The sequence below is a fragment of the Pleurodeles waltl genome, chromosome 6, assembly GCF_031143425.1.
Source record: "Pleurodeles waltl isolate 20211129_DDA chromosome 6, aPleWal1.hap1.20221129, whole genome shotgun sequence".
In the NCBI taxonomy this organism is placed as follows: Eukaryota; Metazoa; Chordata; class Amphibia; order Caudata; family Salamandridae; genus Pleurodeles; species Pleurodeles waltl.
In genome coordinates, this window is record NC_090445.1 from 1,125,558,510 (window position 1) to 1,125,576,962 (window position 18,453).

The window sequence follows — 18,453 nt, forward strand, 5'->3', positions numbered from 1 at the left end:
GGTGACAGTGTCCCTAGCCAAAAAGTATACTGCCGACTACCGCCATCCCAAGACACCGGCCGGGCGTCATATTTATGGGATGACGGTAGCTGGCAGTAAGGCCCGGCTAGCGTCATACAAAAGGATGCTAGTCGGTTGGGGGAGGCAAAGGGGGAACAGAGTGTTTAGCATCAAAGGATGACGCTAGTATGAGCAGAGGCATAAATAATGCCTTTAACCAGACTAGCATCATTTTCTGATGTTAAAACCTCATGGACATGACTCCTGTCTTAGTTAAGACAGGAGTCATGCCCACCACCCCAAAGGCCATGGCCAGGGACCATGTCCCCTGGGCATGGCCATTGAGCCCAGTGCCATGTAGGGGGGCCCAAGTTAGAACCCCTTATGGCACAAAAGAAATAAAATATAATACTTACCTCCATTCACCTATACTTACCTGGGATGGGGTCCCCCATCCTCTGCTGTCCTTCTGGTGTGGGTGGGGGTGTCCCTGGGGCTAGGGAAGGACAACTGTGGGCTCTTTCCATGGTTTCTGACCATGGAAAAAGGCCCACAGGTCCCCAAACACCTGCCTGACCCAGGCTTTAAATAATGACGCTAAGCAAGCTTAGTACCGTTATTTAAGGCCCCATCCCCCTGTGCTTGATTTTAGCACTGGGCATAAATATGGCTCTGAGGCCATATAGTCATTTTTTGCCCAGGAAAGCCTACCTTTCATCTCATTGACGCATGGTAGTTTTCCGCAGGCAAAAAATGACTTTAACTCCAAAAGTTTGGCGCTAGACATGTCTAGAGCCAAAATATAAATATGGAGTTAAGTTTGCATTGAATTAGCATTAAAAAATGACTTTAATTACGGCAAACAGAGTATAAATATGCCCCCAAGAGAATCCCGGTGAGTAGACGTGATACTGAAATTAGGTGTAGTAGTAAATTGCTAAATTTGCCGTAGAATAATTATACAAAATAATACCAAAATTAAATGAAATTAGGCGCCGAGCATAATCCAACATTTAGTGTTATTTTCTCAGTGCAAAATGCACCCTGATTTTCAAAATGGACCCGAAGATCCATTGCATGTTAAGAAAATTGCACTAAATGCAATAGACCATGAACATCAGCGACCAGCAGCTGCCTGCACTCATTAATTTCATGGGGCCTTGTGTCTGCAGTAGGATTTTTGTGCTCAATTACTCATAATTATGTGAACAAGCTTAAGCACATAATTTTGGGAATTTTCGTGTCAAAAGAATAATGCAAAATTACCAAAATTACTCCAGTTACTCTGGCATAATTAAAATTTCTGCAAGTCTTAAATAATATCTAATTTTGAACAGATAATTTTGAAAGCTAAAATGTTATACCAGGAATATGAATCAAGTTCAGCAATTTACCCTCATTTGAAGGCCATCTAAATGTTAGGGTGGTGCTGTTGAATGTGCCCACCCTTTCTTACGAAAATTTCCTCACACTGTTTGTTGCGGGAACTCAATATTTGAGCAGATGGTCTGACCAATACTCCAGTAAGTAGAAAATTTGCTGCTTGCTCTCTGTATCCATACCACCCTTGCTTCTTCACTGTATTTGTGATTCAACAGAATTCTAGACTTTAAGTTATAGGCATTGTAAGCCGTACTATGGGGTGCAATAGTAGTAGGACATAGCCCAGGCAGTCACTAGAACTAAACGGTGGGAACATGAACAAGTGGGGACTATGCTGTCCTCAGATTCAACCCAGCATAAATTGCCCTTGAAGGACCAGATGTACAAAGCCCTATTGTATTTCTCAATGGTCCAAATCAGTATTTCCGGCCATGAGAAAGGCAAAATGCCTTTTCTTATGTAGAAAGGCCCTTAAGGAATCGCAAAATGAGATTTCTATGTTGTAGAAATCTCAATTTGCGATTCCCAGAATCAGAATCGCAAATAGGGATTCCCTATTTGAGATTCCTATTCTGATGTGCAAAACATTTTCTAAATGCTACTGGGGCATTTAGGAGATGCAATTACCACTGACCTGAAGTCGGTGGTAATGAGGTGCAATTTAAAACAAGCACCCCAAAGTGTTCTTTTTAAACTGCAACAGCACACACACATGCCCCTTAGGCATATGTGTGCTCCACAGGTGCATCCCTATTTTTGGGTGCACCAAGAGGGGTCTTTTGCCCTTTGCCATCCCTGGTTTTGCATTTCCTAAACAGCGATGTCTTAATAGGAACTTTCTATTTAGGAATGCAAAACCGGCCCGTTGATTATTATGCAATGGGATTTCTTAATACCGGTTTCCTAACTGTGATTCCTACTTGGTATAACTGTACATAGAATTTTGCATTTCATAAATAGCGATTTCTATGAAGTCACTATTTAAAAAATGCAAAATTGCATTTTTGTACATCTGGCCCCATACTTCCTCTTTCCCAGTGTGGGACAGGCAAGGTATACCCGATTGGCGAGTGTCATATTAGAAAGGGTGCACAATCAGTTCTTGGTGTTGGTGGGACATTTCCAAGTGTACACATATAGAACATGGTCAGCTTCCTTATCTATTAATTATCACGTGGATTTGTCTAAAGCTGTACTTCCTGTACTAGTTTCTCTCTGCCATTTACATTTATATCACAGCCAGGCTGGTGAATGGTGAAGTTCAGCACGTAGGTCAGATAAGAGCACAGGGATACCCCATTGGGATTTGAGGACAACAACCTAATGCCCAATTTCAGCCTGATTAAAGAATGGTGTGGTAACCTTAGTATGCTACTGCTAGGTCCTATACAGGGGAGAATACTCTCTAAGCCAGCCCCAGATGTGGGCTAATTATGAATGAAAATCTCTGAAACAGTAGACTTTCATCTGTCTTTATCTACGTGGCCACCATATCTACAATTAATCGACCTAAAACCTTGTTAGTTTGATTCATGAATTTTGACAAACCAGCCACCAGTTCAGCTCTTCTGTCCCTATAAGAAAATATATTTGCACCAGAAGCACAAAGGAGGAAACTTTTTCTCATAAAATACAAAAAGTAATTTAGTTGACCACTAGAATTTTCATATTGTTTAATTTTGAAGAAATCACTGGGGTCTTTCTCTCTCTCTCGCTCAGGTCTTAAGTGGTAAGATCTTCCCGGTTGACATTTAACACATTTTCTGTGGCTCAGCCCTTTCAACATACAGTTAAGGTTTTTAGTAAATGAAACCATATCCATTTGGGCCAGATTGGAATGCTGCAGTCTCATCAAGATGATCAGCAACCCAAGGAGGAGAGTGGGGTCTTGCTTCCGGTTTTGTGGTTTTATTATTTGGTTGCCTGTTTTTTCACAGCTCCGTTTAGTTATGGGGTGGGGAGTGTGGGAGCAAAGGCATTTGTTTGCTGATTTTCTTTCGCTGAGTGAATCAATTTGCACTGGGGGTTAATACAGTGGACACAATGTACTTCAAGAGAACTCATTTTAAGACATTAAAAGTTAATGGTGTGCTCATAAGAGGATATTTCCTGGCCTTACCCCGCTTAATCAGGTTACATATTTAGGGTTTAATCCTAATCTACCTTCTTGTGTTTTTGATAGCTATTGTGAGAGTCGGGAGAAGGCTGCTCATCTTGTTTTATGCCAACTGTTTGAGGAAGATGTTCTTCTCTCATTTGAGAATTTTCAGCAACAGTTCTCTCTCTTGCTAAAAGAAGCTTTTATAGGGGGAGACATGGTTTGATTCTGCAGAATGACGGGTGGCATCTAAGCAAGCTCCCACTGGCTGGCCTGTGATCCGGTATTAAACGCTGCCATCCAGGCATGCAACCCTCTATGATCGGTGGGGTGGTGTGGCCTGATCAGAGGGGCACCTGAAAACCTGACTCCTCTGCCAAAGTGCTGGCCCCGGTGGACTGGCTGGCCTCCTTCTCTTCTTGGGACCCGGGGAGCAGGAGGCAGTCAGCGCATGAGAACGTATGGAGGCCTGGCCACGGTGAAGACCAGCGGCTGCGGGGAGGTTCCAGACACGATACATCCCCATTCCCCCACCCCTCCGTGCACAAACGGCAGAGACGGGAATACACAAGGGAGGCCCTGGCACATTGCCTGACTGATGACTGGGGCACAGTGAACACTTACATGGTTGACTGAGCGGCGCTACGGGTAGTTATACATGGGCACTGTATACACACAATGGTGGGGGTTCGAACATCAATACACAGGGAACTAACGCACTTAGAAACCAAACTTAGAGAGGTGGAACTCCAATCACATGCCTCCCTGAGGGAAAATGCCAATGACTTGCTGCCACTGAGACGCATGCCTTCTTAGTAGAGCAACACCGACGGCTTGACTTTAAAGCATATCTGGTGAGGAGGATGCATGCAGAGGGGAACAAATCGGGTCATCTGCTGATGTGGTTGTTACGTAGCTTGGCCCCAATGCTACCTATCATAGCGTTTAGGATATCCCCCACATGCCTGTTTAACAATCAAATAGAAATCCATAATGCCTTAATTGCTTATTACTGAGATCTGTACAACCCCCACCACCAGATAGAACACAGAGGAAATGGGCCTTCCTTCAGGGAGTGACCCTACAAACACTACACCCCCTCAGTGTAGAGTTTCTTAATGCACCCATTACAACCCAAAATATATGTGAGGCTGTAAGGGCGTCAGCTACAGGAAAAACCCCGAGGTTGGATTGGTACCCTATCAGGTTTTATAAAACCTAATTGCCTATATTAGCACCTAAATTACTAGAGTTTTATTGAACTGTGTTGCAGGAAGGTAGACTTCCTCCGTCCTTGCGGGAATTCCTACTAATATCCCTCCCTAAACCGGGCAAGAACATGCAGGAACTAGCTTCCTACCATTTCCTCCAAATGCTTGGATCTGATTATAAACTCCTGAGCAAAATTATTGCCTCCAGGTAACTAGTCCAATTGCCCCAACTGCTACACATAGACCAGGAACGGTTTTGTCCCGGGACGCATCCACAATGCCTATTATCTGCAGACTGCATAGAATTATATAGCGGGCCCCAACCCAATGGCCTTATGCTGCATGTCTAGTTATAGATCTTGAAAAAGCACTTAATATGCTAGACTGGAACTACATGTTCTCCACTGCAACAGCCTTTGGGATCACTGGCCATCTGCATAACCTTATATTAGGATCCCATAGCCCGAGTGAAGGTCGGACAGTGTATCTCCCCTTCTTTCTCAATGAAGAGAGATACACGTCAGGGATGTCCCCTACCCCCCTGCTTTTCTCCCTGGCTATGGAGCTGCTAGCTCAGACACTCCACCAGAGGGGGGGGGGGAGATTGGGGGATTCCTTAGGAAGGAACCCTGCGTTCCACCTCCTTGAATGCGGATGATGTGCTGATTTATATCCGCGACATTAGGAGTGGTATAACTGCCATAACTGAGATTTCTATGTGAATTCTGAACAGCGTCGGGACTGGGAGTAAGTCCTGCCTGTATCCCTTACACTCACATTGTTATCCACAGCAGCTGCTAGTGGATTCACAAGTAATTCTATGGGAGCCAAATACCTTTCGCTACTTAGGTATAAATATCTACAATACCACAAAAGATCCGCTGGATGGTAACCTCACAAGAGCTATTACATCTATACGCTCTCATATGGCCTTCTGGAGCACCCTTCCACTCACATTTCAAGGTAGAATTGCATTGTCTAAAGTGGTTATACTCCTGTGCCTCTTGCATTATTTTCGTAATCTCCCAGTATTTATCCCCAGAAAAGTCTTCCGTATGCCTCATGGCTTTCGTTGGAACAAAGGCAGATGTCGAGTGGCGCTGCGCAAATTGCAACTCCTAATTGAGAAAGGGGGTTTGGGAGCCCCAATTTTGAATATTACTACTTGGCAGCGCAACTTTAAGGCTGGCGTGGTGGTTAGCAGGCTGTCTGCTAGAAGAACTGGGGCAACACACTGACAGGGAGGCACAGTGTGTGGTCCAGGAAACCTTTCTCCCATCAGCCTTGCCACCCCCACACTGCAGGACACTCCAGACAGTAGCCCATGCTAGAGACAGATGAAGTATCAAACTTATGCCCCCGACATATTTCCCAGAAATTAGACTAACAGCCTTCGAGCAGCTCCACATGATGGGATAAGCGGGTTTGCAATCATGGGAAGAGGCGGGGATTACTACAGTGGGAGCTCTATTTCGGGATAAGGTGCTTGAGTCCTTGGACCACTTACTCACTGATGGAGATATACCCGTGGGTCCCTACCTAGGACATGCCAGACTCCTCGCTATATTGGCTGACTTATGGCAGATAACGGATTCGGAACTGGACCCTCATCCATTAGTACACGCATTACATATTATGGGCAGTGGAAAGCGCCTATTTCCCTGGTTCGCCCAGCATTGACACACATGACAAAACCCCCTACAGACAATTCATGGTAGCTGGGAGCAGGATGTGGGCAGAGAATTCCTGGATAAAGAATGGGACATGGTACTGAAATATCAAAAAAAGTGTGGAGGAAATCCAGGTTTCAATATATACAATACAATATATTGCATAGGTCCCACCTTACACCAGATACACTACACAAAATGTTTGGATCCCCTTCAGAATGCCCCCGCTGTCGTGGTCCGGTTGCCAAAATGATCCACATGTTCTGGTCATGCCCGGGCAGATTTTGGCATCAAGTAACAGAGTCTCTCGCAGAATTGACTAAGCGTACAGACATATACGATGCCTAAAGTGCTCTATTGGGCCTCTTTTGCTGCCCCAAGCGAGTGATAGTAGCTAACCGCTCTATTGGCTTTGCGCTAATCAGAGGTAGACGAACCATCGCTATGAATTGGAAGTCATCCACACATCTGACACTTTCCCATTGGTGTGCTGCATTGTTGAAATGGGGTAAAGCTGAGATGATGGCACTTAGGCGGAAAGCAGCAGAAGGATTGCGGAAAGTCCCAATAGTGATTGGCTGGGACATGTACATGCAGGAATTGCATTCAAATTGAGAACAAATTCAGTCCTAACAGCTACGCTACAGCAGACTAAACTGTATCCAACCTAAACTGGCAGGAACTTTGCCCCCCTCCAGAGTCCCCATTTCAGAGTTGCATTCTTATCCTCTACTGCAGGGCTCACAGGCGGCGACTAATCCAGCCTCACAAACCATCAGAAATGAGCTGTCAGTCTTTAATGTGTTGCATATTAAGAGCATCATTTTAAATGTATTAATGATTTGTACTATACGCTTCATCGCCTTTTTGTTACGAAGATGTAGACAGATGATTGCTGTTTTCGGTGTGGGATTAAGGGGGCCAGTCTCGTCCATATTTTTGCATCTTGCTCCTTGTTGAGTTTGTTTTGGGAATTTGTTTTTGGTAAAATGTACCGTGCCTCTGGCTTTAAGGCTATGATCAATTTGAAAATTATCATGTTCAGACATTTGCCGGCTTTTCCTCCCTTCCTAGGGGGTTTATATGTTTTTCAATCTCCCTGGCCAGATGGTTCATGCACGTCTAGGGATATTCTGACCCTTAGATTTGATGGAAGGCAGTTTTGAATGTTAGTATGCTTGAAATAGTGCTAACAAAGGTCGATCCACAGATGAGGAGGTTAAACCGGATTTGGGACCAAGGCAAGCTCTGGATGGCTGATGCTGCTGCTGCCAGAGCACAGGCGATTGGCCCTTTTACCTTCTTCTCCCATATTGCTGCCTTCCATCCTTAATTCAATCAATTAAATGTTTGTTTTCTTGCTTCTCAGGGTATATATCTCATGACATGTTGTTTAGGTTGGTTCTCACCTCTGGCTGGTCATATAATTGCCTGTTACTGTTTCCTCCTTTTCTGCTCTTAGGTTTTTGTGTTTTCAGAAATAAAAAAATGTTTAAAAAAGAAGCGAAAAAGTACACATTTTCTGCCATTACAATCTGGAAGGTGTCATCTGCATACGACAGCAAAAGTAACAGGGCGACCACCACTCATGGTACATGCACCCAAATGCATGTCAGCCACCTGTCCATTTCAATATATTGATGTTACAAAGACAGGGTGCCGCCAATATGCAGCTTTGCTTAACTACAGTGTTGATCAGGAAAGTACTGGGCTGAGCACCATTCTTTTGATAAGTTCTCACAAGATTTCTTGGATAGAGCCAATTCATTGGAAGCAGCAAGACTGGTTATATTCGGATCTTTAGAGGATCAATGCAAGTCTGTCCCGGTTCGTTTATTAAATGTCAACTTAGGTAAAGAAGTTAGAAAAAAGAGAGCCCCTTTAAAAAAAACCTCGTAACACTCTGTCAGAGAGTATAACTCAAAAAGGCCATCTAGTGAATGATGTTGCAACAATTTTACAATCCAAACAGTCACTCTTATTGTTGGTGATTGTCGATGATGTAAGAGGATAATCATGTTTCTTTTAACTGGATGCCCCTTAAAACATTGACAAATGGGTGACCTCCCTGACTACAATCCCATTTGAGCTCTGGGAATAAATGTTTTGTCTTCTAAACAGCTGCAGCCAAAATCACTTGAGCTGGAGAAAAAAAAGACTCCTTTTAGATAGGTATCATTTAAAATCTTATTTAGGCCCTAGTATTTTTGTGCTCCAGGAACAAACTTTAGACCTAATGTTCGCTTCAGTAAATGTTTCCAATACCATGATTGAGTCGACTAAGGCCATGGTTTGCAGTAATGGATGGAAAGAGGAGTAAAACACCAATTGCAAGTGCCAGATTCAACCCCACCAGTGATAAGGGAACTTTGGTTATTCATTCAAGCAGTTACACATGTAGCAAGCAGGCCCAAAAGACACTGCTGATCCAATACTTCGAAGCCTGTCACATCTTGAGCCAATGCTTATCCCTCCATTGCCAGTTATTGACATTAATGAAAGTCTTACTCTAAGGGCAATCTACCCTCTTGATCCATCAATTTGCATTTGCTATTTCTATTTACAAAGGTTTTTTCAAAGATTTTCACTCCGCATCGAACTGGCAATCCCACTACCCCACATTCATCAGCTGAGTTGACGTTCTCAGAAGTAGTGTGAAACAGATCAGTCATCATTTGTAGTTGGTCAACATGATTTACAAGACAAGTACAAAGAGGTGAAGAGTAGAAAAGTATTGGAATGCTAATGCTATTGGGTTAATCATTAGCTAAGACTGTGAATTTGTCTGTTCAGATGTTTAATTCCACTTGCATATGATGATAATCTGTTTGGCTTGAGAAGCCTTACAGGAAAGATGATTTCTACTAACTTAGCACTGTAGGATGGTCTATACAACGAACACTGGTGACATTTGCGTGGAGAAGCGCTCTAGAAAGCATTTAAATGCATAAGTAAATAACGTTTACATGACTGAAATATATGATATCTGTGTTTCCCAAGATCAGTTGAACTCCACATGGGCATCTAATATTTATTGATAGTGTTGCATACATTTGTATGTTTTCATATTTAATTTGTGTCCAGAGCATGCTACATCAAGGACCTCAAGCTGTATTTAATTATCAAGGCCCAATAATGCCTAAATAAATGAAGGGTTGCTTTTGATTGCAAACAGACTGGATGTGGTATAAACCTTTGGTATGGGTTTCCCCCTTTGGGATAAGTCAAGACTGAATTACATATAGTTGGTCTGGTTCTGCAATGAAAGAGCAGTTGAAACGATGTAAAGTCATCATACCAAGATGAATTCCCAGCGCTTAAAATGCAGCTACCAAAGAAATCCTTTACATAGCTTTCCTTAGGTCACTTTAATATTCTAAAGCTACATTCATGCTTACACGAATATTTGTGCTTCAATTAAAGTCTGGATGTGTATTTCCTGCAGTTTTGCATTTTGAGTTTTTCCTCAAAATGTGGATATACAGAAGCTCCAATGCAATCACTATAAAAAAGGGCGACCACAGACTTCTTAGTGTTCAGTACCCTTTATCATTTCCGAGGATGAACTTGATTTTACTTACACTGATTTTAAGTTTGAAAAAAAAGGCAGACGAACCTTAGGAAGACACATTTTTTTACTATCAATACGAGTGTCTTTTTTTCATTGGTAGTCCCCAAGAATACGGAAATCCACTTCCATTCAAAGTTCTTCACTTAAAAAACTCAATAAATGTCACCATCCAAAAAAGTGCATATTAAAAGCGCAGAAATCAAGCCAGACATTCATAAAGTGAAGATGATAAACACAGAGCCCTAATGCACCACCCAATTCATTCTGGGGCTAAATTACACAAAAGCCTATTATATGCTCCCATTTGATTTATCCTTTTCAGATGCTAAACAAACTTGAAGATATTTGTGTGCCTAAATGAGAAACACTAATGTTCCCAAAAGCTACACAAAACTGGACAGCGGACAATAACATACTTCCAGCCACTCTTCCATCACGGTGACATCTAAAACAACAATTTGTGATCGATGGAAATAATCTTTTAGTTTTTTAGGAATATAATAAAACAGCCATCGGAAGAACAATTGAATTATCTTAAAATTCGCTGCCTGAAATAGCTGACAGCTATATGGCTTAATCCTTCCCAATTTTTGAGTGTAACTTTCAAACCAGTTTCCTTTAATATTGTCTCAAGGTGCATACAGAGAAGTAGAACATGCCTTTACCAACTGCCAGTGCCCCGAGTTGAACTCTGAATGGCAATTTTAAAAACCCAAATGTAGGTCCTCTAGAACTGGCCGGGGTATACGAAAAATATTGCTAATTTAAGAAACAAAACAAACAAACTGAACCAAAGCTCTTTCCCTGGGGCATTTTCTGGGATACTAAGATGCTCACATGTTTTCTATGAAGTATTAATCTTAAAATCTGCAACAGTATGGAAGCCAAATTACCCCAAAAATGCAATTCTAGGTTAGAAAGTTGTAAACCAAAGCCTATAAGTCCTTCAATGATAGGTACTTGTGGCACTCTGGTATATTACAATCCTTTAAACCTTCCCGTTTCCAAAATAAAATTAACTCTGGAATAAATGTATACCTGGCATTTTTAGGAAGATAAAACATTTCAATGAAATTAGAGAATTGGGAATCTGTTTCTCCTATCATTATTTGAAAAAAGGTAATATCAAAAGTCTTTATTAGAGAGATACTCATCCTAGCTAAGATATCCACAAAAGGGTAGTAAAAGCGCAAATGAGGTAAAGCCTGCTTCATGTTCTTTATTTAGTTGTGACAAACACACATTTCAAGCGAACCCGGCACGTGTTCCAATTAAAGCTGCACATCATAGAATCAATTTGATCAAAAAACTATTTTATATTGTTAATAAATAAATAAATAAATACATAAACAAATAAATAGCATGCATTACGTAAATGTATAATTGTTGTGATTCAGAATCTTTTTAAAAAAATCCATCAACCAGTAACATATTTTTATTTAATGATTATTTTTGTCTAAATTATTACTCAAATGTTGTATTTTTATTTTTTAATTGATATTCATCTGTTTTAAAATGCAATACAATTAATGTTAACAAACATTTTAATATTAATGTATTAAATTAAAAATAAATACTTTATATGTGACTTTTAGCACTTAAAAGTATACATTTCGCAATTCAGTATAATATTTCCCAGGGGTTATAATTTTAAGTGCTGCCTCCATTGTTTTCTACGGGACTGCGTTAAAATATCTGTGAGTGGCTATGTGTAGGGATGGACATTATGCAAGGCTGGGTTAAAGTACATTTACAACTGTTTTGGCCTGCTTTTTGACAGTAATAACTTTAGAAGTGCAATATATTTCCCTGTTCCTTTACGACTGTCTCTACAAGTAACTCAAAGACTTCCATTTCTTTTGCCCATGTAGATTTTTCAATTAAATTAATACCACTTCCTTTATCTGAGTTATTGTATTAAATGACTAATTTTAATTTTATTGCTGTCAGCCAACTGCTGTCCTAGTTATAGTCAGTGTTAACTTGGAATTGTGACAATCTTTCTGTATTTATTAATAACGTATCATTATACAGAGGTTCCCCATGTCCCTTCTTGAAGTCCTGTGGCTTATGTTTGAGAAGTCATTGACAAAGATCTAATGAATATTTATTTCTAATTCAGATATTAATGTTGGCTCTTTTTCTAACTAGCTCAGAATATCGTACAAGATAAATATTATTATTAACACACAAGGGGCAATAGTTTTGTAAACAATATGCATGACTCAATATATGTTACCACATGATGTTTAGACTATGAAGTTCTACTAATAAATTGCTCATAACATTCCACTTGATTCTGAAATTGATATCCAAAAGAGGTCATAGATCATCCCTGTAGGACATTTTGTTGATTTCAAAATCTACTATCTGAATTTGTGCAACCTAACTGAACTTTCTAAAAAATATATTTGTTACAAAAGACAAATATGCCAGTAATTAGAGAATAACATGGAAAGTGCATATTCAATTTCCATTGCGTATCTCTCAGCCACCCTCCTGAGATCAATTAAAAAATACTCAGACAACTTCATTTTATGCCTTTTGGTACATAAGTGCTCATGGTTTTAAAATGCCCCCAGCACGTGTTTCTTTGGTTCTGCAACATAAGAATCCACCCAGAACAGTGGTCCCTTAAATTCTGATATCTAGAGGTTCATGTTTCTAAACTACGTGTAAACAGTTCACTGAGTCCAAGTTTTGTCTTTCAGTCCTGTTTCATGTATTCCTAAATTTGTAGTGTGACACATGGTTGTGAGAACAGATGAAACGTTGATTAGAAGAGCTACTTATACATTTAATAACTGAGGTCAAGATCTATGCATATCCATTAGCTCTGTTTATAGAAGAAAGTTCTCATTTATAGTCAGTTGGTTAGGAATAATCCACTAATTTTAGAAACAACCCAGAGGAGAATCTGTTGAAGGAATGTATGTCACCATAAGGATACTGCTTGCAGAGAAATTGATCTAGGTGATGATTTAGCACTGCCTCCTGAAATCAGAGGATTGTCCTTTGCAGCCCCATACCAAATCATAACATTTGAGACCTGATATGATGCAGAGAGGATTACTTATATGAATCACTTCATTGCCAGGTCGCTTGCAGCTTTAGGGATTCTTTACAAAAAGTTGGCATGGCTTAACCAAGATCTTGTGTGATATTTATCTCTCCCATAATGGATGTTCAAATAGAAGAGGGTTGGCTTTAGCAGCTGTGCAATCACAGAGTAGCTACATAGCCCAAGTCCTCAAATCAGCTTTTACAAAGGCACTGCAGGCAGCTCTTGAACCTGAGTAGGGACCCAGAAACACAATGTGATCATTGATCTGCTGACCAGTCACTGGTTGCATCAATAAAGGAAGATGCTGAGCTTTTATTTTTTAACAATGGTTTAGCAGCTGCACCCATAGGGCCGTAGTTACAAGAAAGTGGCGCATCACAAGTGATGCGCCACTTTTCTTGCGGCCCACTTACATCCCCTAACGCCATCATGGTAACACCGTATTTCCAATATGGCGCACCATGGCGAATGTTAGGGACAATAGCATAATTTCTTTTTAAGCTATTGTAACGCTATACTGGATTAGTGTAAAAGAATGACGCTTATCCAATATATCGTTGGAAAGCCATTTCATATCAATAGGAGCCTCATTTTAACGCCTTCTTTAAGCAGGTATTAAAAATGATGCTAGAAATGGCTCAGTGGAATCCTGTCGATTCCATTAAACCATTTTTGGCGACCCTTTAACGAAGGAATGCTCCCTTTGTATACATCATGGATATATTATGCATGATGTGGCGCAGGGTTTACATGGTGGCACAAACATAGTTTGTGCCACCTTGTGAATAATGCATTATGGTAGTGGCCAGTTAGAGTCACATTTGTGGCAAAAATGTTGGGTGCAAGGGCCTTGTAAATCTGGCCCATAGTGTTTTGAACTTCAATGAAACCCTCTGGCAGGCCCAAATCAGACAAATGGTTTGTCATTTTGATGTTAATGAGTGTAGTGAGCACAATTTTCTGAGACGTGTACATTTTGTATTTAAAATGACCATCTTAATGAAAGCTGGTCAATAAAGATATCTGACACTCTCATTAGAGTTACAGTAAAAATAATTTGTGGAATGTTATCAAATTACCTGTTTTTCAGTAGTTGTATTTGACCAGCCATATAATATATTTTTTATTAATTTCGAAAATAACAAACCACATTATCTTTGTATGCAACCTGTTTTTGTTATTAAGAGCTCTGTTCATATAAAGTTAGAATTCTTTAATATTCTCGAAGTATTTGCTGTGAATAGGTATGAAATAGTATGCGGAGTTATACAAATTCAGCTTTGAAACAATTCTAATACAAAGCTACCATAATTTTTAGCAGATTCAGGATATTTAAGGAGATATGTAAGGTAATGTAATCAAGCAAAGAAATTGAAATCTAAAAGATGTATGTGGATTTTCGTGAGACATTTACCCTGTCTAATATTGTTACTAGATCATAAGCTACATCAGACATTTGGGGAAGAACAGTAAATATGCTCTTAAAAGTTTCAGATCATAAACATCAGCAAATATTGAAGTACAATTCATTGGTCGCTCAATAAGTCTAGATAGAACAACCCGTTTTCACAACTAATGTTTCATGTTAATTTGTATTTGATTCCTCCATCAAGGATGGCGACCTCACATTCCCACTCGAGTCGGTGAAAAAACTGAAAGAGCTCCTCCTAGAAGTGAACAAGGGATCCTTGGATGAAACTGGAGAGCACAGCCCCCTTATTTATGAAAACGAAGTACACATTAATCCACTGGACAAGAATGAGTTGGCAGAAAGCTCCAGAGAGAAGAGAGCTGCAGAGACGAAAGTGGATTTTATAAAGGTCTGCGCTCATCCTGAGTTACCAAAGGAGTTCTTCCTCATCTGCAAGAAAGCGGAAGCACCTGCTGTCATTGAGAGGCTGAGTACGTTGGCTATAATAAGACATGTACCCTTTTGTCTTTGTTTCCCTTCCGTTACTTATCCCCAAACCTTTCAATTGCTAATCACCACAGTAAGTTGTGTTATCAAACTCCCATTTGTAGGTCTGATCCCTTATGGCTTTTCTTACTGAGCAGCAACACCTCAGAGGGCAGGGACGAACAAATGCCGAGAAGTGGCGGATAAGAGTAGTGATAATACCTTAAGGACGCCACAGTTTATAAATAGTAACTATTACGTAGCATCCACATTTCATAACAACACCTCTTACATACATCACACTACACATTAAAGAACAAATAATGTAATTTAGAAAATTCAACCTTCCATAGAAGATCAACAAATACATTATTTCAAGACGTCACAATAAAACTACAATGATACTGACAAAATAGTGGAAAACGCAGTTTGAAATAATACAGGATAAAGAGAAAGAGTTACAATCAATGAACTGCCACTGAATTGGTTTGCGTATATGTTTTCACATGGACAGCATTTATCCCATCTAGTTTTCATGTGAATTTTGCATTTTCAAGTGGTCCACATATCGTTATTTTGGATTTGCTCAGATTCAATAATAATTTTCTATTTTCAAGATATTTATCAAATGGCTCAGTGCTCTTTTGGTGTCTGACATGGCTAATACGGAAACAAAAATAGGACAGATTCATTAGTGTAGCCCAGTACTCAATGTTTTGCTCATCACAATTATGGATTAGTTTAAATTTACAGGTGATGAAACCACACAGATGTTTGACAAAGGGACTGAACAAATATTCACACTTATGTAGATTGGTTTGCTGGATCAACACTGGATTTGTTTAGAATCACATAAAGAAAGCGTTTCTTATGTCACAGCATGACAACCCAGTCTTGATATGTCCCTCTTGCACATAGGCTAGATTTCCCTGCTCCAGGTTTTGTGACGGGGTAGATCCAGGATAGAGTGTCAGGATAAACTGCTGCACATTTATATAAATTGGGGAATTTAGAAAGCAGTGGCTGTCCTGGACATTCGGTAATGACTGACCAATCTTGGTCCACTGTTGCACAACTCTATGATTAGAAATATGTTAAAAAGTAGCTCTGGGTCTAAGTTTCTATTTCCATGAACCTAGCATGGTTCACTCAGGGAATCATACAAACATGCAATGTTCCCCAGCATTTTCGCCCCTAAATTATTAAATTTTTACTAACAGTACATTGTTGTTGTCCCCTAAAAAAAACCCTGTTTTCCACAAACTTTGGGGCACATTTATACTTACTTTGCGGCAAATTTGCACAATTGTTTTTGTACGCAAATTCGGGTCAAAACTAACTCCATATTAATATTTTGACGTTAGACACGTCTAATGTCAAAATATTGGAGTTTGCACCATTTTTTAGATGTGTGAACCTACCTTGCGTCAATGAGATGCAAGGTAGGCGTTCCTATCTAGAAAATGGTGCTAACCCCATAGCCCCATATTTATCCCCCCATGCTAAAATGACGCACAGGTGGGAGGAGGGGCTAAATAATGGTGCAAAGCTTGCTTTGTACCATTACTTAACGCCTGGGTCAGACCAGGCGTGAGGGGACCTGTGGACCCATTTCCATGGTTAAACACCATGGAATGGGTCCACGGGTGCCCTCTCCAAGCACCAGGAACACCCCGACCCGCACCAGAAAGGATGGGGGATCCCTTCCCAGGTATGTATTGGTAAGTGTTTATTTTTATTTAATTAAAGTGCCATCCAGGGCCCAACTTGGGGTCCCCTGCCTGGTACAGGGTGCAATGACCATGTGTAAGGGTCACTGGTCCCCTGTACTGGCCATTGGAGTGGTGGGCATGACTCCTGTCTTCTCTAAGACAGGAGTCATGTGGTATGGATGGTTTTGCGCCAGAAGATGACGCTAGACTGGTTAGAGGTTTTTTTTGTTTTGCCTCTAACCAGCCTAACGTAATTTTTTTGTGCAAAACTCCCTTCCCCCATACCGCCAACCCCACCTGGCTGATATAATTTTTGGGATGCTAGCCCACCCTTTGCACTGGCTTGCCCCATTCTATACATATGGCACCCAGCTGGTGCTCAGGAATGGGGGGAAGCGTTAGTGCAGTTTTGCATCAAAAAGTGTAAATATGCCCGTTTTTTCGAGGATTGCCTTATTGTTAATATTGCTCTCTTGGGTCTCGAGCTACAATATTTGCTGTAACTTCTGCTAGAACACAGATGAAACTTGCCACAATTTACGTGGGGAAAATATAGGTTAAATATTGATACATGCAAATTTTGGTGTCAAAGGCACCGAACTCCAAATGTCATGCACCATTGTTAAGGCAGGCTACTATTTATTGCAATTTTTTATTCTGATCAATGTGGTGTTGGATTTTATTAGGTGCAATGAATATTGCACCCTCCTCTGTGGCACTCATAATTAGAGCCTGAAGGTATTAAATTAATTCACTTACTTTGACCACATTGCATGCTTGATCTTCCAGATGAACTTGTACACTGCCTTGTTTCTTAATCTTTTTCTTTTTTCTCCACTCAGTGTTTGCCATCAGAGATGCAGATGTTTGCGAAGTCTGTGCCAGTGCTGCTTGTGCAGGTTGCTGAAGATGATGGCTACCAACAAGATGGAACTTCTATTTACCTTATGACATCACGCTTACAGCACTAAAATTGCTAGGACTTCAAAGCGAAGCATACATGTTGAGGCATGTTTTGAGTAATGACTTATTACTGGTCACTACATTTACTCACTCATAAAAGGAGAAAACATTTTATTTGTATTAATGCTGTCCCTTTCTTATTCGGTGTACGTGTACATTTCTTTTTGCACCTGAATTTTAATTTTGAATAATAAAAGAATGAAACGTGTCCAACCGAACTTTCAGATTTGTATTTAAAATTTGTATTTCATGTGACAAAGTAAATTTGCCAATAAAATCAATACACCTTCTTTAGAAACAAAACGTTATGCATTACTGACAGTTAAATGACCTCTGCAAAATACAGATCGATTAGCCAGAAACCCATGAATAGTAAAGGGCACTCGATAGTAAAGGGTAATGGCTGCGTTTAAGATCATTAGCACTATTTGAATGTATAAACAAAAGTGAAAATTGTGAGAAAGGTGCTTTTATTGAGGTTGTCGTATACTGTGAGCACCACTTAAAGGTTATGCAAGAGTGGTGTCATGATCTGTTAGAGGTTTGGTAAACGGAGATAGTATGTCCTTGAAAGTCAGCAACTTGGCAGGGATGACAGATGCACATTGGTGGACTGAAGGAGGAGAGTCAGTTAGTATTCAACAAATGCCACAAATAGAATTTGCTCGTAGAATACTGGAGGAAGAGAAAATAAGTCACCAAGTTAACATTTGTACTTGTTCAACAGATTTAACATGTCTATATATTGTCGTGAGAAAATGGAAGTCACACATTTTTAAAAGTAGTACTCCTGAACTACTGTGTTGTGTACTCCTACATGCCTTTGTGAGTGGGCCGAAAACATCTGAAATGGGAATACAATAGCAATTTCCAGAAAATATTGT

At 40.3% G+C, this 18,453-nt stretch overlaps 1 protein-coding gene across 1 annotated transcript in view; it reads left to right on the forward strand.

Annotated features, from left to right (window-relative positions):
• Positions 1–17,777, forward strand: part of LOC138300669 (guanylin-like) — a 37,103-nt gene extending 19,326 nt beyond the window's left edge. The window contains exons 2-3 of the mRNA XM_069240314.1: positions 14,611–14,899; positions 17,449–17,777. Coding sequence (XP_069096415.1) covers positions 14,611–14,899; positions 17,449–17,513 — 354 coding nt within the window. The 3' untranslated portion in view covers positions 17,514–17,777. The remainder of the gene's footprint in view (positions 1–14,610; positions 14,900–17,448) is intronic.
• Positions 17,778–18,453: the final 676 nt, after the last annotated feature.